Genomic DNA, 23,258 nt, shown 5'->3' with positions numbered 1-23,258 from the left:
CTACAAATCCAAAAAAAAACCAAAAAAAGAAGCACTGTGATTTTACACGGTTGCAATATTTATCGATGTTGCACTGTATCAGGTTGCGGAACAAGGGACGGCTTATTTTACACGTGCCACGGTGCTTTGAAGGGTTGCGAGAAACAAGATTGTTTATGTAAAGTCGTCCTTGATTTTAAATTGTCAGACGAAGTAAATTAACTTCTCGCAAGCAGGTCAAGAAATAGGGTGTAGAGCTTTCGATGGCTGTAATTCCATGCAGAAATGCTAATCTGCTTGAATTTGAATTTATTTTTTTCCCAAAGTGTATTCATTTGAATGCTATTCTAATTGGAATTGCCTAGCTTGTTGCCTTTTATTCTAATTTGATGATCTGATTGTCTCTTCTAAAACCTGAAAATCAGGGCGAAAGCATTTCCAGTGCCTTGAAGGTTTGAATTGCAGACCGTTTTGTGAAGGAGAATGCATTAATTATTCAGGCCTACAATACATGGATCTGTAAGAGTGATTTTTTTTTAATATATAGATGTTTATTATGCTGTAGTTTCCGCTGACGAAGTAGGGATGAATGTTTCAAATGATCATTAGCATAGCTAACCGGTGGCAGCCTTTAGCACTTGTGGCATGAGGAGCTGTAACTTGCTTCTAACAAGTTAGAAGCATCATTGTATAAATTTTGCCCACGACCTTTGAGTTTAGATGCATTTCTGTGGATTACCTGCAAAGTTCAGGTATGCGTTCTGCTTGGGGGGGGGGGGGGGGGAGGAAAAAAAAATTCAAGTTACGAAGGTGGCTCTGCGAAGAAAGCTGGAAGCAAATTTTTCTATTAGAATAAAAATTGTGGTTTAGAGATATTCAAGTTCAATTATTTTTTTTAAAGGAATGCGTAGATAAATTTGGGCCTCGCAGTGAGAGAATTTTGACAAAAAATGGATTTCAGGTGACTTGGGACCATCAAAAAGAATGACTTTTGAATAGCTCGTGATCCTGGGTGAGAGCCTCTGTGCCCGTGGCTCCCGGTGCACAGGGCAACGCACACAGCCCTGCGTTTGCATCTTTTGCACGGAGACACACACATTAATGTATATACGGGTATACACATGTGTGCGCCTATATATATATATGTGCATGAATACATATATGTGCACACATTATTTCTTCAATGAATTAACCCAAGCCTTTAAAAACCTCTTCTCTGACACTGCGCACATCAGTATGAAGAACGCAATCCTGGGCTCTCGTATAGTGTTGGCACCCATCTACCATTACGTTTTCTTCTCATTCCTTCCCCTTGCGTGTGCTGGTTTTGCGTGGCGGCAAGAGAGCGGAGAGCAAGGAGAGGTTGCGGATGACAAATAGAAAGGGGCGATTGGGTAGAGTTTGGAAAAACAAAGAAAAAAAACCAGCAAATGCAAATGTGTCTCTAATTTTGTTGGACCTTGAGAACTAAACTCTTAATTGTGTTTTGCAGGATATGAATGATTACTCTCCGGTATTTAGCAAAAAGCTCTACAGAGGAATGGTTGCTCCCGATGCAGTCAAGGGCACTGTTATCACCACCGTTTCAGCTGAGGATCAAGATCCTCCGGTAAGCAAAAAGGCTTTATTAATACTCTGCATCCCGGGGGGGGGGGGGGGGGGGGAATCCTTAACCCTCATAAGTGACCTAACTCTCTCAGCACCAAAGGTGATTATTATGAGACTCACCGAGCGGTAACTCGTGAATTTTTTATGCCAGCCTGTCCTCTGTCATCGCACACATAGGCTGCATTGAAAATGATGGGTAATATCCATTTTTGTAATCAGAGGTTGATGAACGTGGGTGACTGGATGATACGCGGGGGACGATAAAAGCCAAAGATGTTCCGCCAGCCAGGTTTAATTTTTAATTGTTCGTGTTTGGCGTGTTAAGGAAAATGATCTCATGGGGGAGTGTTCGGAGAGAACGTGCCACGCACGTTAAAGGCTGATGGCAGTGCTGTGACACAAAGGGGCAGCAGCTTAGCTAAATGTGCTACCTACTAATTTACTAACCACCAAAGGACTGAAATGATCAAGAAGGGCTTCTGTAAATGCGGTCCTTCTACCCCCTTCCACCAGACCTGCATCCTGGATCTCTTCCAAAGAGAGGTCCAGGTGCACTCGTGCCTTTTAGTGTGCAGCAGGAGAGATCTGCCAGGCTTTGAAGCTGCTGGTGAGGGAACAAACCGCAGCACCTGTGAAGATGAGGGACATGCGTGATTAACCTGGGGGTTTGAGGATCTTCGTCCTGCTTTTAGGCACCGGCTGTACCTCCATCACTTAGTCTTTTTGTTTTGGATCTTAACCTTTATCCTTAAGCAAAAGGAGATATCTCTAGTAGCATTGTAGAGATAGATCTACGGTGGAGAAGTCCCCTTTCACAGGGCTCAGCATGCATTCACGTTTTTGTGGCCTACGTATACTCGTGCTCCTGCTGCCTTTTTGCCCCATGAACGTTTAATACATTCCAACTTCCCTCTCTCTTCCTCGGGGCACGCCTGGCCCAGGTTCCCACCACCATCGCCGCTTAAAACGCGCAGTGATTTGCAGAGGGAAGGAGCCTTGATTGCTCCAATCTTGGAATCTTTTGCTGGAAAACAAATTTTAAATTAATTTAAGATGATATCCTTGTAACTACGTGGTCAGATCAAACCTTTGATTCCGCTCCGTATGTTTTTTGCTGTGTTTCATGAATATCTTATTCTTCTAAAATATCGGGTGCAATAACCTGGGGATTACAGAAGGGCGATTGCGAGCAGAGAGGGTAGAGTTTCTCGGTGGCGTTAGAAGCCTTCAGGGGTTGCGTTTGCGCTATGTATTCCACAGAGATACTCACTCATTTTGCCTTGCATTTCTTCCTTGCGCTAGTAAGTAGTAAACCTGGAGAAAAGGATGTTTAGGATCAATAAAACTAGGCAAGAAGCTGGATTTCTGTTCTGTAGAAATAATGGAAATTTCAGCACAAGGAGGCTATCGGGGTTTTTAAAAAAAAGAAAACTAGTATACCAGAATATTTAATTTCAATGCCAGAGAATCATTTCAGCTCAATTTTTATATCAATATTTATTTTATATTCTTGGTTGTTTTAGAATGCGATATTTTGGCCTTGATGTGATTTGGGCTCCTTTGGTGTGATTTCCTCACGTTTCACATGGATTGCTCTTAAATGGTTCCGAACGTCTGGCGTCTGAAAATTACAGTAGTGGTTTCTCTGTCTGTAGAGAAATCAATGCACGTGCCTGAGAGAGAGAGATATCAAACCCACAAAGTGTGGGATCCCGTTTATTATCGTTATGGCAGGCATAAATGCATATAAAAATAATGTCAACATAAGGTTTGTGAGATCGACTGTTGCGTTTCTTTGATTTATATGAATACTTAAAAATAAAGCTAGCCCTCAGGCGTAAAAGGAATAAAAATAGCCATAAAGGCTAGTTATGGACAAGTTTTGGGGGTTTTTTTTAATAGTTTTCAAAATAGAATAGTTTTTTAAAAGTTGGTATTTTATTTCCTGCTGAGGGCTGATAGATTTTACTTTAAATAAATAAATAAAAACAAGCGTGAGAGAGAGATGGAGAGAGAAAACTAGCGAGACATAAATGGCTTTATGTCTTTTTTTTGACTGAATTAAGCCTGTTTAGATGTTTTGCGCTACTGGCAAATCTGTATTTATTTCAAGCCGGCTTTGACATTCGGTGGTGTCACAAGGGATTTGTTACAAATTCACTAGAAATTTTTAGAAAAAAAAAAACAAAAAACTTTTGTCTGTTCAAGAGTCCCTTCCTTTAAACTTGCCTTAAGGGAAAGAATATCGTTAGTTCTCATCATAAGTATTGTAGCACTTTTTTAACCTGGTGGAATATTATTTGGACCACGCTAATACATCTGTTTCATCAGTTCAGGAGAAAAAATATGCTTCTATTCTGAAAACAGTTTTGACTTGAAAATACACTTGATTATCTGGACAGTTCTAACAAAAGCCTAACTAATTTAAAGTATCTAAGCTTGAAATTTTCTGTTGTCATTTTACAATTAATGTAGAGTATTCCCCTGTCAGCTTTAAACTAAGCCCAGAATAGAAGTCAAGCAAACAAGAAGTCAAGAGCTTTTTCATCGCCTTTAATAAAAACTTTTCAGACCTAATCAGCTCTTTAGAGACCTCCTGCCGTCTTCAGCAAATCCCAGCTTTGCTCTGCGGTGTCACATTAATGTGCGGGGTATGGAAATGCAAACCAAAATGCTCAGAGCCTGCAGGAGGTTTCTCTGCAAAGAAGGCAAAGTTGAGTTTTCCAACAGCAGAAGAGCAGGTCTTGGAGGCAGGCAAGATGGGTTGGCTGGCGACAGTGGATTTGGGCTTTCCTCCTGAAGACACCGTCCTCAGCCCATTCCTCCCTGGGGCTGCTGGAGTGGGGCTGCGGTTGAGTTTGGGGTCTTGCAGTGGGGGAAGACGAGGTCGAAAGGAAGACCTGGAGAAGATGAGCCGAAAGCAGGGCTTTGTTCTCCTCTGGCCGTGGGGACAGGGAGGGCTGCAGCTCTTCCAGCTCTTGGGAGGCGCCTACATAAGCCTGGAGGTTCCTCCTTGTGCCTTGACAGCAAAGGTGGTGGCAGCAGCAGTGACGGGGCATGTAGATGGTAGAAAAAAAGTTCAGGCCACCAAAGTCAACCTTAATGAATCATCACCTCGAGCAAAGTGCGCAGATTTTTTTTAACCTGCTCCGTTCCCCTCTTGACTACGGAAGTGCTCATTTGGTGATGTTCCTGAGGAATGATCACGTTTTATCTGCTTCTAAAGGACAAATCACAAATATATGTACATTCCCCAGGACAGTCACAAAAGGTAAGGATGAGCTTTTATATAAAGTTCTGTTTGATTAATTTATTGGGGATGTAGGTTAGAGGTGACCTTCATTTTTTTAAGAACTTCTCCCCTAGAATCTCCATGCAGTAAATTATTTGTTACTCAGTCTATCTTGCAGGTATGGATGCGTGTGTATATGTGCGTGCGTGAAGGGATGAACGTCCCAGTTGGGCTCTGAATGTGTGATTTGGTTAATTTAAGTATATGAACCTGATGCTTAAAAAATTAAACCGTCACTAGAATGCAAATGTAGAGGACAGGATTGTTTTGGTTGCCAAAAACGTGGGTTTGTCATTATTAACAACTGCTAATTTCAAACAAAAAACTATCTGTGCTAAATTCAGATGCTCCCAAGCAGGGATTTTATTATGTTTTTATTTTAACCTGTGGATTTCAAAGCAGTCGTAAAATCTTGGCCTGAAGGCCTGAGAGATCTCTGATAGTTACTCCTTCAACTCCTTAGTGAAATGTCAATTAAAACTTAGAAACCAGTGCTTTTCGCTAAAGGCCAGAGTAGGATTTGAAGGCTTGTCTTGAGCAAATGTCACCTTTAATTCTTACCAGTTTTTTTCTTTTATTTTCCAGTTTCGTTTCACTTTGTTTGCAGTAACTGAGAATGTAAATTATTTTTTACAAAGTTACCTTTACATTTTCTTTTTAAAAAATCCGATCTGAAATTCCATTCCGGTATTGAAATGCAATAAATTAGATTTGCATATGTTTCTAATGTATGTTAATCTAAATCAACATATTTGGTTTATTGGTACAGTCCATATTGTATTTTTCTCCAATTTTAAAATTTATGTCTCTTTTTTTTTTTTTATTACTTCATTCACGTGATGTTTGCTCACCCTGTCTTTCCCAAAAGAGCTTACATCTAATTCCAAACACCTTACACAGTAAGGGATAACAAAATGCTAAGAAGGAGGAGCAGAAAAGGGAAGAGGGGAGGGCAGAGGGAATTCCGGTAATAGACTGTAGCCGCGTTTATGTGGCTACTGAGGAAAAGCTTGGATATGTCCTCAATTCCTTCTAAATAACTGGTACAGTTTACTAAAATAAAAATCAACAACTTATTTTAAAAACATTGCAATAGAAATTAATCTGAGGAAGAGAGAAGTCATCCTGCTCCCATCACAGGAGAGAGTTGAACATGTTTTGCGTGAAGCATTTGAATAATCCCTCCAAGATATCAGCATTTAAAATATTTTGTTGTATAGCGATCTGAAAGACGAGAGGGAAGTAGCCCTTTAGACCAACTGAGAAACGCCGCACTGTTGGCGTGCAGGATAGGTGTGAAGAAGCAGGCAAGCGAGGCATCAGACCCACCACGTAGGAGACCGCACTGGCTAAGTGGATGAGACCAGAGACAACACCGTGTCTAGGGTTTCCCTGGCACTTCTCCTGACTTTTCTCTCCAGAAGTGTCCAGTTGGAATTTAAGGACTTTGGCTATTTATCTGGCTTTGCCAAATGTCCCGTGGCACGTTAGTTCAGGCTGTTGGACATCCGAGCTGCTCCGAGCATGACACTTGCTCGTGGAGTCGTGCACGGTGAAGCAGTGCCTCGGAGATGCACCCATCACCTGGTGGCCTCCAGGCGCAGGCTGACGCAACGGGACTTGCTGTATGTGTGCTGCACACGTGTGAGTTGCTCCAGGGAGTCCCAGGTGGGATGGACTTGGGGAGCAAGCCCAGGTGGAAATAGGACAGAACTGGGAGACCTGATTTTTCCATTGTTAAACTGATTTTTTTTGCCAGAACTCCTCTACTGGCTTTATTTTGCTAAATTTGCCTGCAGTTCCTCATGGGCCCTCTTCTTTTGCTCAAGAGTGTCACCCAACCAAAAGGCACAGTTGAAAGTGAGGAAAGGTTTGCAAGCAAGTATTCTGTGAAGTACATAACTTTACCCGAGTTTGGTGTCATTAGGAAAATCCAGATATGGTGCATCTCTACTGAGGATGCCAAAGAAGTGTTTGTAGCCGGTAAGGTAGATATGATAATATCCTCTACAGAAACTCGTATTTTTAAGAAGAGGAATGAGAATAAAAGCAAGATCTGAGAACAGCGAGACAAAAAGCCTGGAGTTATAGGCATAAGCCTGGGATAAAAGAGAAGGAAGTGTCAAAGATTGCAGGTCAATAAGGGAAGCGCTGTCAAGAGAGGCAGAGAAAGGAGGAAGCGGAAAACGCGACGTTTGCTTTTGGGCATGTTAGCGCGTTGGGGTGGAGGGATGGTGAGAGAGTAGATGTCTGACTATTGGTGTTTCTTAGACAGCTTCCCACACTTAGCTGCAATTATATTTAATCAAACGTAGAGCATTGATATGAGCCTTAGTGTGGGCTGCTTCGCTTTGGCTGACAAATGGGTTCTCTTTTGACTTCTTCCAGGGATATCTTCTAGTCTTTACACTGTGAGACCTTGATTCCTGCATGCTTGGACTAAGTCACTGTCTGAAGCTCTCAAACACTTCTGAATTCTATCAGCCCAGCGTTTTGCATCTGCGGGTAGCAGACATCTATTCTTTGGTCAAACAGCTGACCCTTTGTAGCTGGTGAAATCTGAAACCTGTATGGAGATTGAGACAGATGCGCAAGTCCCTCAGTCCACCAGACGCAGAGAGAGTCCTCGCGCCTGCCCTCTGTCCCTTCCATCCCCGTTCTTTTGTTTTGACGTGACAGGATGAGTTCTCTGAATTTTGGGGGGAGGTTGATTTGACTTAAACCAAAACTAAATATATAAAATATGTACCAAAGTTTCCAGGTCTGCGTTTTAAATGAGAGAATTGAGTGTGGAGGGATTTGAACAGTCATTGATTTAAGTTCATCTCCCCCACACACCTTTTTTTTTTTATGCTTGTCAAAGAGGCTACCTGTGAATTTGTACAGTAGGTTTATACAGATGGCCTTACGCATGTCTGAGTTATTCAAGGACAGCAGTGGTCATCCTTGGAGGAAGAAAAGTGGATTTTTTCTTCACCGTGATCAGCATATGCCTTTTTGAAGTGGCATGGTGATGAAAGATGCCAGCTAATTATGATGACCATCTTCTCTAAGGGCTTAACCCTCCAAGTACTTAGAAAGGAGGGTGACTCGAGCAATTTGATAGATGCTTAATTTGCTTACGACAATATTCCCAGGACTGATACGTGCTTTCTTCATATGGGTTATCCCTCTAAAAGCTGGGCTATTTCTTCCATGGGCTATTCCCCTGCATAGCCTTATTTTTGTTGATTTGAAACGTCAATAGAAACAGATGCAGAACACTAATTTTTACGAGCAGCCTGCTTCCAGAGCTCCAGACCATCTCATTTAATGGTTTATCTAGGCTGCTAACACCTTGTAACATTATTGTTTGATGAAGCCCTTCTGTGAAATTGAGAGCAATCGTCCTTATTGTTTCACAGACACCCGCTAAAAGTAAGATGCTCAAAGATATTTAATTAGAGATTTTGCAGATATTTGATTAGAGATAAAAACATTTTCAGACAGTCAGGGCTCGGTCTTTGAAAAACTGTTCCTGCTGGATTTGATAGTGCCTGTTGCAGATTTGTTTAAGGGAAGCATGCTGTCAGTGTAATGAGCTCAGTGTAATGAGTTTATGTTATTTTGATATACAGCTTGTTATAATTATTAATTCGTCATTTGCTAGATCAGACTTTCTTTGAGTTGAAAGTTGAGTTGAGAATAAACTAATACAAATTTTGGAGTTTACATAGATGAGTTTAGGGTTTATATACACGAGTGCTCAGTTCACAGCCCACAGCTGGTATGAAGCCCACCAAAATCATTCACCCAGTCTGTGGCCTGCTACCATCTTTGCTGGGGAGTTTCTTCACACAGGTGGGACTGAGCTTACACACTTAGATAAGCTGTTGCGGTAGCAGCCAGGTCCCAACCCCGATCTTTCCTGGGGGGAGCACCTAACTTTTCCTGTCTTATAAAGGGCAGACGTCCTCCTAGAAGAGATGGCATGACCTCATCCAAGAAGCAGCCTGCTTCCAGCACCTTTCCTGGGGGCTTTTCACACCTGAACTCAGTAAAGTTGGCCTCAGTGAACTTTTCATGGCTACCAAAGTCAGTTGAAATCATGGAGATAATTTAATAAACTCCTTACCTGTTTTATATATAGTACACCTAAGGAGTTTTCTGACTTGAGTCACGAAGTGATATTCAGCCAAAAGGCACCTGGTAAATGAGTGTGTCTGTCTTCATTATGCCACTATTCATACTACTACGTAAGTGTGAAATCCGGGTCATTCATTCTGGGATCCTTACTACGAGCAGAAGCCCAGTGAAGTTGAAATGCACTTTGTTTCTGTGATGCCTGGGCAAAATCATTCTAGGTTCTTGCACCTCCGCGCATGTGGATGGCGGGACTAATGCTTCTCAGCTTCCCTTTTAAAGTGCTTTCTGAAATATATATGAAAACATGCTTTATCATGCATTGCGTAGTCTTTGTTGTATTACAGTTCTCAGTTTTTCATGGTTTTGTTGCACTGCATTTTCTCTGCAACCTCTGCACAGTTGAGCGTTATGTCAAGCGTGCACGTGTGCGCTCTCCGTGGCCTCCCGGCCTCCATGGGCATCGTCTAACGTAAGGATTGGGGACATTTTCCTACGCATTGGCTATAACTCAAGCCAACAGAGTTTTCCCCAGACCAAATGGAAACTTAAGGAATTATGCAGCAGCAAAGGAAACGGCTGAAGCCGGCTGAGCTTTAGAACAAGGTTTCCTATTAGTCTTGAACTCCCAGGAGAATTTCTGGGTTCAAATAGCTAATAATTATATATTTGAATACGATATTTTTTTTTAATTTGCCCTTTGGGCGTTTTGCATACTATGCAACTGATTTCATCCCTGAACTCATTGCTGGAACAAAATTCCTGTTAAAATAGCAAGAATTTTGCCTCCGAGTCATGATGTGTGTTAGAAGTGGTGCACATTTTAAACAAACAAAATGTTTAGAAATCGTGATTAGCGAATTCTAGTATGGTATCCAAAGAACGAGTGAAAAGCTGGGGGGAAAAAAAAAATGCTTGTGGCATGGGTCCTGCCATGTAAAACTCCTTGCTATGTTGGTTTATTTGAGAATATTACCTAGTGTATTGGAGTTTTGCTGTTGACATAGGAATGCATCTAAATTAGTTCAAAACAGAAGCAAAAGATGATTAATATTTGAGATAATTAAAACTTACTTATAAATAAATTTCCCTAGTAAATCTCTCTGGAGCTTTTTATAATTGCATCGGTGCCAAAATACAGTAAATAAAAGTAAATCGCAGTTTTGTTATTTTCAGAAATGACAGGAGGAAAGCAAACTTGATGGCCATATCAGGAAGAATAACGTGCTGAGATTTTTGTTTATTTAAAAACAAATTACCTCGAGGGTGGATGTTTAATGATGATAGCTTTTAGTCTTCCAAGCAAATGTGAGGACCGTTTCTCAAAAACAAAATAGAGTGGATTTCAGCAGGTAATTTCCCCTTAATTACAACGTTGAAGAACTAAATCACACAATGTCAGGGGGAAAGTTGTATAATCACCGTTGTTGCTCTACGATCTCGGCAATTTCTTACGTTTTCAAGGATTTGCACATCTTTAATGTGCACGGTCTAGCAGAATAATTTTAACTCTTAACGTGGTCTTTCATATATTACTTCACCAAACGCTGAAGCGTAGTTGGCAGACCCAATTCTGGATTATTGGAGGCGCTGGCTTGCCCGGTGCCGCTGGCTTGGGAACGAGACACGGATGCTGAGTGCCCGGCGAACTTGCGAATAAAGCCTATGTGGGCCGAGGTGGATTCCCTCAAAGGGCTAAAAGAGGCAATGGTTTTCCTCGTCGCTGCAGTTAGTCACCCCTTGACGTTACGGATGCTCCATCGGGATGTGATGGAGGAGCGCCTGCGCAAGTCTTCCCCAGAAACGCGATGAATATCTCGGTTGCATCCAGCCCTCTCTCACTTTTCATTACGTGCGAGGTATTAGCACAGGTTTTTTGGGGCAGAGGAAAACTGATATGGCCGGGCTGCCTCTTCCTCTTTCTGTCTTATTCTGTTAATGCGGCACGGGAAGAGTAAGGACGGTTAACGGGAGAGGTCTTTGCACGCGCTGAGCGGTCCTATTGCCACCTGTTCTTCCTGTGCCCTTAAGTAAGGAGTATGCAGACATTAGACTTAAGTATTCTTGCTCTTTTAACATCTCTAAAACTGATACCACCAATGAAATTCTTACAGAGTTCCTATAATCTTGGTAGTATTCGTTACTGTGATAGAAAATGCCTATCCTAAGTCCATTTCATTAAAGCTCTTTGTTCAGGCTCTATATTTTGTATGAGCGTTTTGGTGCATTTTTATTGCATCAGGAAAGTGTTCTCAAATACCGCATAAGATTTAGTGAGTTTAAACCACCTTTGCAGCCGTTTCAGGTACTGTGGCAAACTGCAAACTCACTGTTTCGTTATAGTTGGGAGTTGATGCAGTGCGTTGGATATATGCTCAATAACAGCAAAGCTATTTTATACCACATTATTGAATACAAGTGAGCATTACCCATTCCCTATTAATGGAAATTTGTTTTTTGGTGCTTTGCCTGTTTAAATGCAATGTACAGATCAAAACTGAACCTGAGCTCCAGACTCACAAAGACATTTAGAAACTAGAATCATCCTGATTTCACTAAATGCTTGTTTGAAGCTAGCAAATAACCTTGTTTGAATTTGTGAAACGTCCAAGCGTCTACGTACCTGGGCATTGCATGCTTTGGTGCCTGCAAAAATAGTCAGTGAGGTATCGGTGTGCAAAAATTCTTTTCTTTGCTTTAACCCTGTGCTCCCCTTTCTTCTTTGCTGCCTTTTTTCTTCTAGCCCTTTAGCACATAATTTGATTTGGGAGCAGCTGCCTCTTGGACTGTGTTGGAGGCACGGTTGCTCCACAGCCTTTGAAGGACCCTAGAGGGTGACTGCTGCAATGAGATGAGAGGAATACGACGAATACATGCGGAAACAATGTTCTTCAAAATAAGCATTATTTATTTAGGAGGTTACTGTTGAAATAGTTAAAGCAGGTCACTAGGCTTATATGTTAAATATTGTTGAAAGCTAGGTTAGCCAGCCTTAAGCACTCTCCTTGTTCTGCTGCTGAACAAGTTCAGGAGTTACAAATGAAAGCAGTGGTCTATTTAATTTTTATGTATTCTCTGTGACCGAAACGCTGGTTTTTTTCAGCTGTCTTCGTAACGAAATCTTTCCAAATCTCTGATCCTTTTCCTTGCTGGACCTCTCGGAGGTCACCATGAGATGATACTTCTTTTTGAGAAGGCTCCCAGAAAAGCACCCTTCTGAGGCGGGCAGGCTGCGGGTTTTCTTCGCGATGGCCTGTGTTACCAGCGTTGCATTTGAAACCTTGACTTCATGAGATGGGTAAAGACAGAAGCATGTGCCAACGGGTTTCTTTTTGCCTTGCAGGGCACGCCGGCGAGCCGAGTCCGGTACAAAGTGGACGTCGTGCAGTTCCCTTACAGCGCCAGCATTTTTGACGTGGATGAGAACTCGGGCCGCGTAGTGACCCGGGTAAACCTCAACGAAGAGCCCAGTACAGTGTTTAAGGTATAAACGTTATCGTGGCGGCACGTCGTTCTTCCACACCTGTATTTTATTGCTGTGCAGGGCCTTGGCATCTATGGCAGTAGTGATGAGACGGGACGGTTTGCGAAGCTGGGAGATGGGTCTTGAAGGCAAAGCAAGACTCAATATCTCCCTAATATATGTCTTTACAGCCTTTTTAATTTTAGAAAGGTCTTGGAGGGGGCAAAGTCAGGACGATGACTTTTGATGGATATGATTGTCATGATTTTCATCAAAATCTTTGGGACACTTCTCCCTTTTTCAGTCTCTGCATAGAGCGTTTAAGTGAAGTGCCAGCAAGCAAAAAGAAGCGTCTTGTGTGGGGTTTTGTATATGATTTTCCTACCTGGAACCTACCAACCCTCTGTGCGGCCGTTAAGCTGTTCTGTTTCTTCTTGCCTTTCAGTGATTTATTTTTGAAATTAGGGTTAAGGAGAGGCTTATTTGCACATTTATAAAGATATAAAAGTGTCCACATCACTATTTTCCACTTCTGAGAGTCCTATCAAGCCGTCCTCTGAGCATGACTACTATTGCATGCTGTCGTTGTTTTAAGAGCTTGGGACATTGCTAATCTAAGTCTCTTTCAGGTTTTAATTAATACATAATAAAAACTGTGCATTGGCTGGAAAAAAAAATACCTCCTTTTGTTTCAGGCTGTTTGAGAACAGCTTGGACTCTTGCAGAAGAGAGATGAACTCCCCTTGCTAGGAGGAGGCGCGGACCTTCTCTGTCTGGTGACCTCCTGAAATAAGGACAAATTTAGGGAGAGAGGAAGCTAGAAGCTGTCCACTACTTCATCCTCAGTGGACTGGTTGCTCATCCCTTTGCTAGCATCCTGAGGATCTTTTCCAAGACGTGTTTTTTTGTGCCTCTGACGTTAATTTTTTGTTATCGGACCTCAGTTTTAAATAACGGTTTCTGTCAGCAGCAGCAGAGAATTGTTACCCAGCACTTTTTTTGGATGGTTTTATGGGGAGATAAACGTGCTTTTTCACTAGAAAAGCACTCCGCTGCTTAAATGGAAAACTAAATGATACCATTAAAGCAGCTGAATTTGATTGTGGAGTTTCCACGTAAGGACAGTCTGCAATTAGATGTGAAGGGGGGAAAAAAATGTAAGTCATGTACTTTAAGCTGTTACTGTGTTTTGGAAAGGTATTTTATAGAAGAATTTGAATTCCAGCTCACCGTGTTTTGGTAAATTTTATAGCAGATGGTTCAATGTGTGGTTCGCGATCACCTTTTTTTCTGTATGTTTTTGTTCTTCTCCAACAATGTATATGATTTGCGGTGAAAGAAAAGCTCATCTGACTCGCTGTGCAAGAAGTGTGTTGCAAGTCAACATAGAAATGCTCTTGCCCATGCTGAGAGGGTGATTTTCTGTGTCGTTTGTAGTTGGTTGTCATTGCGTATGATGATGGGGATCCCGTGAAGTTCAACACCACCACCGTGGAAATTGCCGTACTGCAACCGTCAGTAATTCCCCGGTTCACCCAGGATGAATACAGGTAAAGTGTTTTTGCATTCAAGTTACAACTGTTATTTTTTTTTAAGTTGAAATACGTTTCCATTTGAATGCCAGTCGGATGTGTTTTGGTTATTAATATGCTGTACTGTCAGTGTGAGTCCTAAATTATTGTTAGGTTTAGGTATCTGTTACGTTGCAATAACTTTTCCTGATTCAAGAACCTAACAGCCTCTTATTTCCTTTAAATCTGGTTACTCAATCGCCGTTTAGTTGCAGGAAGGTGTAGCTTTATTGGCTTCAGCATATCGGTATATCCTAATGAACAGCCTTGCCCAGCTATTTTAACGGAGATTAGACAAAAATCCATGACATGAGTTCCGTTTTTCCTCATGATCAGAGTATTCATATTTTGAAAGAATACCTTAAATAGGATTAAAGATAGCAAAGTACTGCTAATTTAGCATGCTTTAAGTATGAAACAGAACTATGAAATCTGAAGGAAGGGTGTAAAATTATAAACTCCGTGTAAAAGCTGAGGGATTTTTCTTGAGAGAGTCTCGTGTGACAGTCTCAGCAGGTTCTGACATATTTTGGCTGTTTTACTGCAAAAGATATAAAGTCTCGGGGTACCGTATGATGCCCGGGTACCCAGTTGCAGGGGGCCAGTTAACTGGAAGAGGAAAAATGTTCTTTTCCGACTCAAGAAAGGAGGCAAAGCAAGCTATTTCGGTACCCGTGCTTAACGGTAGGCAAGGAAAAACGATGCTGCGAGACCTTTCCAAGATGCTCCACGTCTTGGGTAAATCACAGAAGCTAACTGGGATGGCAGCATGAGCCGGGAGTCGATTTTATCGCGGGAGGCTGGAAGTCGGGAGGCGGCGCTGCGAGTTGAAACTGCCAGGTTTCATGCAAGCTTATATTTTTAGTTGGCACAGTGTGTCTTGAGGGTAAATCTCAGCTCAGTGGTGCTACCTGTTTTTGGAGGAGCCAGAACGAGTGGCTCGGTAGTGGGTTGGTAGCGATCTTGGCTTGCGTAATTACTGTGATTTGAATAACGCCCGTGTTGTTTTTCTAGCTCTTTTGCAAACTTCATTCCGGTATATTTAGCAAAAAAATGGTCACGGTGGAGCAGTTTTACGGAATAAGGCTGCCTGAGCAGTTGCAGCACGTACTGCAAATCAGAAATAAATAAATAAAAGCAAAGAGAGGAGCAGATGGCACGATCAAAAAGGCATAGCCTCATTAGGCAGAGAGCGAGATGAAAGCGCGGCTCTGCCCTGAGCTGTTGGTTTGGCAGCTCTAGGCGCTGTCGGAAGCGCAGCCGGGTGTCCAGGTCTCCCCTCGGCGTCCTGTTTCTACTACGGGAGACTTTGATTATTATCCATGTCTTGAAGCGACTTCCATAGGTGGCAACTGAGTTGAGCAGAGGAGAAATCAGAGATTTGCGTGGTACCCCTTGGCTCTCCCACCGCAGTACCGCGTAATTTGGGGCGACTAACTGTGTTTCTTCTATTCCCACCTTGTCCCACAAATCTCTCTCTAGTGCATGCGTCTTTAGGTGCAGACCGATTTCCTTCACCCCACTTCAGCGGGTGCCGCGGGTTATTCCTGCGCTCCTAGACGGGGTTTAACTTCATTAACAATGTGGATCCCCTCTCCCAGTCTTGGATGTTAAAGCGGAGTTTGAGTGAGGGAGCCAACGGCAGCAGTGCCTGCAAAATTAAGTGTTTTCCAAAGCAAGCGTCGTTTGCTTGTCCTGCAAAAACACAAAGCACAGCGAGGCAAAAAAAAACAGAAGGATCGAATAAATACAATCAATAAATCACTTCCTTGGGAAAAATCAAACCGGCTGCTTGGTTTGAGAGCTCCTTTCCCAAGTTGTTGTTCTTCTCATCCGCCGGTTCTGCCCAAAATGCCTCTCCATTGACCTCCAGCTCAAGTCATTGATCCAAAAGTTTCCACTCCTCCTAAACAGGGAGCGGCAGCACTGTCATTTCTTAATTAACAGATCATAATTAGTAGCACCAGCACCATGAAGACCAGATGTGAAGTGAACCTCAGGTGAATATAAAGAGCTTTTTTTTTTTTTTTTTTTTTTAGCAAGCTTATCCTCTTAGGAGTGCTTTCTCTTTAAAAACAAAAAAATGAATAAATAAAAGTTCAAAGGGACCTGGGACTTCTTTTCGTGGTTTGTTAATTAATAAATATCACATCCTCTTTGCAACGAGAAGGTCATCGCTAATAGCGATGTGCTGCGGTAGCAGGAAATGAAATGTTAACTGAAAGCGGCGTCATTGCTTCCTAATTATTGCCTGCGGGCACATTAAACAGGTGTTCAGACATTTCATAGCAGAAAAAGGAAAATCCTGGAAACTTGTAGCTCCTCTTAGCGTTGCATTATAGGTCCCCAGTCCGGTTGGAAAAAAATCTGCGCCCACTGGTACGGAGATCTAAAGTTTGGTTCCAATTTAGGAGGAAATATGTGAAATGGAGAATTTGAGGCTGTTCCGCGACGTAAATGTAGCGTGGTATCTTATTTCTATCGTAGGATCAACGCTCTCCACCGTGGCCATGTTCCACACAGAAGAGAGATTTGGGGACGGGTGGACCTCTCTCTCCATTGCTCAATAAAAGATACGCTGTAATGTTTTCCACTTAATTAAATCTGCCAACGCCGTAGGCAGCTCTCACCTGAGCAAATTGCTATGTATCATAGGACTTCACAAAACGAAATTACGGAGGCGTATCGGGAGTCGATTGGAAGCGTTATTCAAAGAAGCTTTTCTCAATCTGTCGTTTAGTCAAGCGGTTATTCTAATTGTGGAATAGGTAACGGGGTATCCGGCGCGTAGGCGTTTAGGGCAGGGGAAGCTTTTCATCCGTGAAATCTCCCGCATTCAGCGCCTCGTTCAGAAAGCGCCGCCCGGCAGAGAACAGCGTCTCCAACGTTGTGCGCATCGGAGGCCCAGCAGAAGGAAATTGTTTTGCTCTCATCGTGAGTATTCGACTAACTCATCTGCCTTTAAACTCAATGAGAGAAAAATATAATTATTGAGAAAAGATGAATTGTTCCTGGGAGGGGAACCAGTTAATCTCTCCACATCTCTTCTGATGAGACCTCTCCACGAGGTCTCCTCAGAAGTGAGGACAGCAGCAGCGAATGTCCCTTGTTCAAATCGAAGCGGGTGAAGTACCGTTGGCGACAGTTTTGATGCAGAACAGCATCTCCAAGCTATGGAATATGGCGTAGAAATACCAACACTAATGTCATGTGAACTCATCCCAGCGTTCGAGGTGTGTTATGAGAGAGCAGAACCACGGCGTCATCCTTGGTCGCAGCATTGGGCGTATCGATATCGGTCCGCCTGGCGGATTCTCGTGCGTGAGAGTCCTACATTGTGCTTGGCAGGGATTTTTCTCGCTTTTTGCTTTTGTAGTAATCCCGATGGAAGTATTTCGGCCTTCATGTCCTTAGCTTGAATTTGGGAAGATCGGCGGGATCACACAAATGCATTAGGCCTGATGACAGAGTTGGCGGGAATAAAATGTGACATTTAGTTCCCGAGATAACGGGTTGTGACATGGGCTCGCTGTAGCAATGTCTAAACTCCCCTGCCGTGTGTTTTAGAGAGAAATACCAGGAAAAGGTCAGAATGTCTTGAACTGATCTGAAGATTGAGACAGAAAGTGAGGATATAAGAATAGGAGGGAAGACATGACGCTTCTCAGCAGGCTTTGAAGACCAACTGCTTGGGAAATACCTTTTTAATTTAGAAGAAAATATTCTTTTCCAGGAAGAAAAAAATTAATCACTGTGTCTTTGTGCCGAACTCTGTTGTGCCTACTGGAAGCTGAAAGTTTGAGAGTAGTTAAAGGGTTCAGGGGGAAAGGCTGAGGCATGAAATGGATCTTTATTTGCCTTCCTGGCCTGCATTTCGGACCTCATCAAGGGAGCTACCGCTCGAAATGCCTTTGGGTTTGCAACGTTTTCTTTTCTGCCTCCGAGATTAACAGTTTTATTTGTAAAAATGCACCTTCAGAAGTGTTCTGCAGCGCTGGTTTTGCAGCTTAATGCATCAAGTAGCAACCAGGGGTTTTGTTTCTGCTGCCGATGGCACGATTGAGGCAGGCGGAAGGATGGGAGCCAGGGAGATCCGCTCTCTGCCAGCGCGCTTGAATAAAAGCGGGATTATCGTCCGCTTTTTTTTGTGAAAAGACAGCAAGGACGCTGCTTGAGGGCAGTTGCCGTTATATGATCCCACGCGGCTCAGCTTGCAAGAGCGTTCTTCCCCCCGTAATGCTAGTTTTAATAAGACTGCAGCTTAAGTACGTTAGGACAGATTCCTTAACCGAAAATACGGCACGTACTGCTTATCCCCTTTCTTTGGCTGGCGAAGGCCCCCTTTATCATATGTTGCTGCGAAGTCCCTGTATTTCTTCTGCTGAAGCTAGGTGGATGGGGGAAATGACTGCAAGGGAAGTAATCCTTAGGTTTTCGCTCTTCTTTTCAGTGCGTTTCTGTAGAGACCCTTCGTTCATTCGGAACTAGTTGGGGTTTCCTTGAGGAAAACCTTTCAAAATGCTACTTTTCTATTCTATTCTATTTTTTTTTAGAAGCTAGCATCTGAACCATAGGAGGCGCAGAGCAAAGTAATTCTTTGCCACGTTTTGGGAGAAAACTCATTACTTATTTGTGATGGAAATTATGCCTGAATACGAGAGGCTCCGTTTTAAGTGTTTGGAGGGTACAAAAAGCATGAGATACAGATCAGTTAGTGGTGTAATACTTTTATTTTTCCTTTTATTCCCTCCCCCCCCCAAATCAGCGATCAGTGAGTTGGAAATAATTTACTAAATGCTTAAAAGAGAATGGAAGGGCTCGACGCACCCTCGGATTTGCAGCTGATTTCCTGAGGAGCGTCTTAGTACAGAAAAGGGTTAGCGGGGAAACATGCAGGCGTTTCTAAAGAGTAGAAATTCCCGTGGAGGCGCCTTCTCAGGCTTCGCTACCTTGCTCAACGTTCAAACGATAAAAATGCTGATGCGAGGAAGAGGTTTGTCCGTCCGCCGCTGCGCGGGCAAGTGGGAGGTAACGCAAATCCTTCTGTTCGATCCCGCAGACCGCCGCCAGTGAGCGAGAGCGCTCCCAAGGGGACCGTGGTCGCGGTGGTCATTGCGGCTGCCCTGAACCAGACTATTGTCTATTCGATCGTTTCGGGAAACGAGGAGGGTGAGTACCGGTGTTTACAGCCTTACAACGCATGCGTTAGAAGTCTTCGAGAAGCGCCGATGAGCAATAAAGCTTCCGAGACACAATCCCACCTCATCCCTACCACGTCCAGGCAGTAAGGATTTCCTTCATGCTGTTGTTGAGCCTTTAGAGATCAGCTCCCTGCAAAGCCATGCAGGTGCCCCATATAGCTGAGGAGCACGGGAAGACTTTGCTCCTTGGAAAGTGGCAGTGATTCCCCTAGTTATGCTTCCTTTGGGTAAAACTTGTGATATTTTTTGTCTGCATAGTGTCACCTATGTATTGGTTGGTATTAAGTTCCTACTCTTCCTATCCTTCAAGGTGCGTGATGTCCTTTTGAGCGTGCTTTTAGGAACAACGTGGTCAGCTCGTGCCTACCTTTCTCTCTTGGGAAGCTCAGGACCCTTGCAGCTTACGTTTATTAATACTGTAAAACTGTAAATACGTGTGATCTATGTCTTCTCCATTCCCTAACTCGAGCCTGCTATCTGTAGCACCTAAACGGTGAAAACCTCTCTCCTACTGTTGGCATCTTTCTCAGGAGTGCTGCCATGGATTCCTGCAGGCAGCCTCAGTGCCCTCACCAAAAGAGAAACTCTTAGCATTAAAAAAAAAAGGGGAAAAAAACATTTATGGGTCTTAGAAAGTCACTTTTGTTTTTGCTGGATTTCAGATGTGTTTGCTATTAACAACAGAACGGGCGTGATCTCTGTTAAAAAGCCTCTGGACTATGAAAGCGTGAAGAGTTATGAGCTTCGAGTTCAAGCAGACTCCTTGCAAGTGGTCCAGTCCAATCTGCGTGTCCCTTCCAAAAGTAAGTTTAATAGCAAGAATGCTTTTTTTGCTTTTGTTTTTGTTTTTTTTTTTTTTGCAATACCTCCAGGCAGAAGAGAGCTTTATTTACAGATCCTGTATTTTTGCTCTGTATTTGTCTTTTTTTTTTTTTCCCCTCCTCCAAATGTTTTGGAATATACCATGAAATTGGGTGACAGACTATAACCGGAGAGACTGTACAGTGGATTGCAGTTAGACTGAATTTATCAGGCTTTCCTATGCTACCCGCATAACCCAGGGAAGATTTGAGGAAACTGAGCGTATGCGTGATCACGGATATTTCTTCTTCCTTAAGCAAGAAGCGTGTATGTGAGTTTGTGTACACGTGACATAATGCATAGGGATTTTGCAAGGGTCGCAGGCTTAACTGTATCAACAGCAGAGGATTCTGTACGTTATTATAGCCATCGTTAATATATATTTGGAGAGGTAGGGAAGAAGAAAGCTAGCAACAGTTTACTGCATATCTTTGTGCTTGGGAGAGATCCGGTTAAGGTTTTATTTCTCTCAAAAGTAGCCAGGCCGTATGCAGTGAAGAGAGATGCCTTATGCATGTCAACTGTGCCTAATCAGTTTGTGATGAATTATTTTACTCTATGCTATTTATTATCGGACAAGTATTGTGGTAGAGTGAAAGGCATGAAGTGCACCTAAACCACTAAATGTGATGTTGGAAGAATAATATTCAAAGCTGATTTTGAGATGCCTGGTCATACGATAGTATATTGACTTAAAGCAGTTGAAGTAGTTCTGAAATTTATTGAACAGAAACCCCATAAATTGAGAACAGACACGTTTAAAACAGAAAAAATGACTTAGAAAAGAGGGCATTGGATTAGGACCGTTCCTCCTAAGTTTCTTCTGGGCTCGAGATTCCCATTTACAAAGCAGAGATCCTTAACCGGAAGAAAATATCCATTAGTGCTGGTGGTCGTCTTTGCCGGTAAGCAGAAAGAGATGGCATTGATAGAAATTCCCTGGTGAAAACGTCACCTCCCTGGAATATTAGTGTTTCTAATTTTACCAGGGTCCTGAATACACCTTTTTCTGTTTCCATGTACAAACAAGTCATCGCTGCTTGCGGAAGCGTGTTCACTTGCCTAATTTTCTCACCTCCTCACAAACCTTATGTGGAAACAACATATATAATATGTATTTTTTTAGGGTCTGATACATATCAAGTTTTGAATATGCACTGAAAAAAAATATTTCACAGGTATCTGGCTAACTGTGCAGCAATAAATCGCTTATCTCCATGTATTGGATATCCCTTGACCTCTAGGTATGGTTCCTATGTTTGATGTATGCCTTTCTATTTTCTCGTCACCTTTTCCTTCTTTGACAAGTTTTAATTAAGTTACGCAGTAGGTCAGAGTTTGGTGGCGCTGAATCGATGAACTGCGGTGGAAGCAGGTGAGGCAGAATTAGGGCATCACCGTAGGCTTTGGTGACGCTGAAATGGTGTCTTCTGCAGCTTTGGGGATGGGTGCCTTAGGTTTTCTGACAATGCTGAATTTAAAAGATGGGAATACAGGCTTGAGGAATCAGCACCTTGCAATGCTGAACCCTGAATGATCTTAAGTATTAACAGCTTTTTCTAATTCAGCTTGATTTAGACTGCTAAGTATGTTGGCTTTTTTGCGTCTTCTATTTGCATCTTGGGTTGTCTCGCACGATGGAGCCCTGATCTGTTTTGGGCTACCAGAGGACAAATTAGGATCGTAATTATTAGCTTCCAGATAGGATCTTTCAGTTCACCCTCACTGGATAAGATGAAAAACTGGTAGAAAAAGGGAATTTCACAAAACTGCGTGAAGCAGCGTATGTTCTGCAAAATGAAGGTGCTGCCTTGCAATCCGTCGCAGCATGATAGATCTTTCTCGCTTTTCTTCTCCCAGTCAATGCTCCAGAGGGAGTATTTTTGGTGGTTCTTCTGTAGCTTATCTCTTTTTGGATGGGTCTGTGAAGCGCGTTCCCCATGTAAACAGTATTTTCCCGGCGGGAGCGATATCGGTGGTTTCTTGTGTTGTGGGCTTGGAAAAGCCTCTGCATCCCTGGTCTCGTTGCCTGCGTCTTTGTTCTGAAGCTCCTGGCATCGCTGGCAGTCCCACCATCATCCCTCCACCCTGCTGCTTTTATTTTTGCATGCGCTCTTTATGCCTCGATTGCTCTTAAAACAACATCTCTCTCCTGCTTCTCATGGGTGCTGCATAGTTTAAAAACCAGCGTGGTTTTTTTCTTTTTTTCATTTAAATCACCTTAGAAATAGAATTGGGCAAGCAAAAGGTATGCCACGTTTTTCCCGCTGATTCCTATTTGGTTCTGCCAAATTTAGCAAGTGAAGATGGAGCGCAGCCGCAGTCGGGGTTTTGCCTCGCCTGCCAAAGCCTCGCGTCGGCTCGACGGACTTTTAAGATAGTAATAAAGCAAACTACTGCTGAATCCTGTCCAACTACAATTCTCAGTCGCAGTTTGATTAGAAGGAGCTTTTTTTAAAAAAAAAATCTGCTGTTTTGAACAATCTGCTGTTCCCTCCGGCAGAGCAAGCAGCCGCTGCTTGTTTAACAAGTTCTTCTGTTAAAGCCGCTGGGGTATGAAGAGCAGCTGTACCGATGGCCGCGTCGCTCTAAGACAAGCGTCGAGCATCGTTGGGAAAGGCGTGATGTAAAACGAGCCTGGTAACGCTCAAATCGAAATTTTAGTGACCAGCTTCTAATGCCGCTGTGTCCAAAAAAAAAAAGGCTTTAGCATTGCTTTTAGCTCAACTCGATGTCTGCGGCCCGTCCAGAAGCTGCAGGGTTGGCGCGAACCGAGCGCATTGGTAGCGCTGCTTAGGTGAACAGCGGCGCGGGAAAATCAGAGCTTTCTCTAAGCCTGTTTGTGATTAGGCTGTAGAAAAGTTAGTTCACGCTAGTTCTGACCTGAGCTTTTGGTGGTGGTTTTGGCTTTTTATTGGGACCGTGGGAAATTCCTTGCATTAGTCGTTTGCGGTTTATATAGTTTTATCTGTTTCGAAGGATCCTCGGGTTTCCCTTAGAGCAGCTGGCTGGATGTTTCTGCTCTCCTTAAGCAAATCTCAGGAGTTGAAAGATCCCCAAGCCTCGTCTTCTAGTCCTGGGAGACATCGTTTCCCTGGAGCCTAGCGTGCCCTACGTTTGGGACATCCTTTGGCCAGCTTGGCTGTCTCCTGCTGGTTTCC

General features: G+C 43.0%; 1 protein-coding gene across 1 annotated transcript in view; it reads left to right on the top strand.

Moving 5' to 3' along the window:
* LOC106485155 (protocadherin-15-like) overlaps positions 1-23,258 on the top strand; it is a 335,439-nt gene that overhangs the window by 258,300 nt on the left and 53,881 nt on the right. The window contains exons 22-26 of the mRNA XM_067299667.1: positions 1,472-1,588; positions 12,345-12,485; positions 13,902-14,014; positions 19,095-19,204; positions 19,899-20,039. Coding sequence (XP_067155768.1) covers positions 1,472-1,588; positions 12,345-12,485; positions 13,902-14,014; positions 19,095-19,204; positions 19,899-20,039 — 622 coding nt within the window. The remainder of the gene's footprint in view (positions 1-1,471; positions 1,589-12,344; positions 12,486-13,901; positions 14,015-19,094; positions 19,205-19,898; positions 20,040-23,258) is intronic.

This window comes from Apteryx mantelli, chromosome 7 (genome assembly GCF_036417845.1).
Source record: "Apteryx mantelli isolate bAptMan1 chromosome 7, bAptMan1.hap1, whole genome shotgun sequence".
NCBI lineage: Eukaryota > Metazoa > Chordata > Aves > Apterygiformes > Apterygidae > Apteryx > Apteryx mantelli.
Note: the sequence above shows the minus strand (reverse complement) of the source record. Positions and strands in the feature narration are given on the sequence as shown.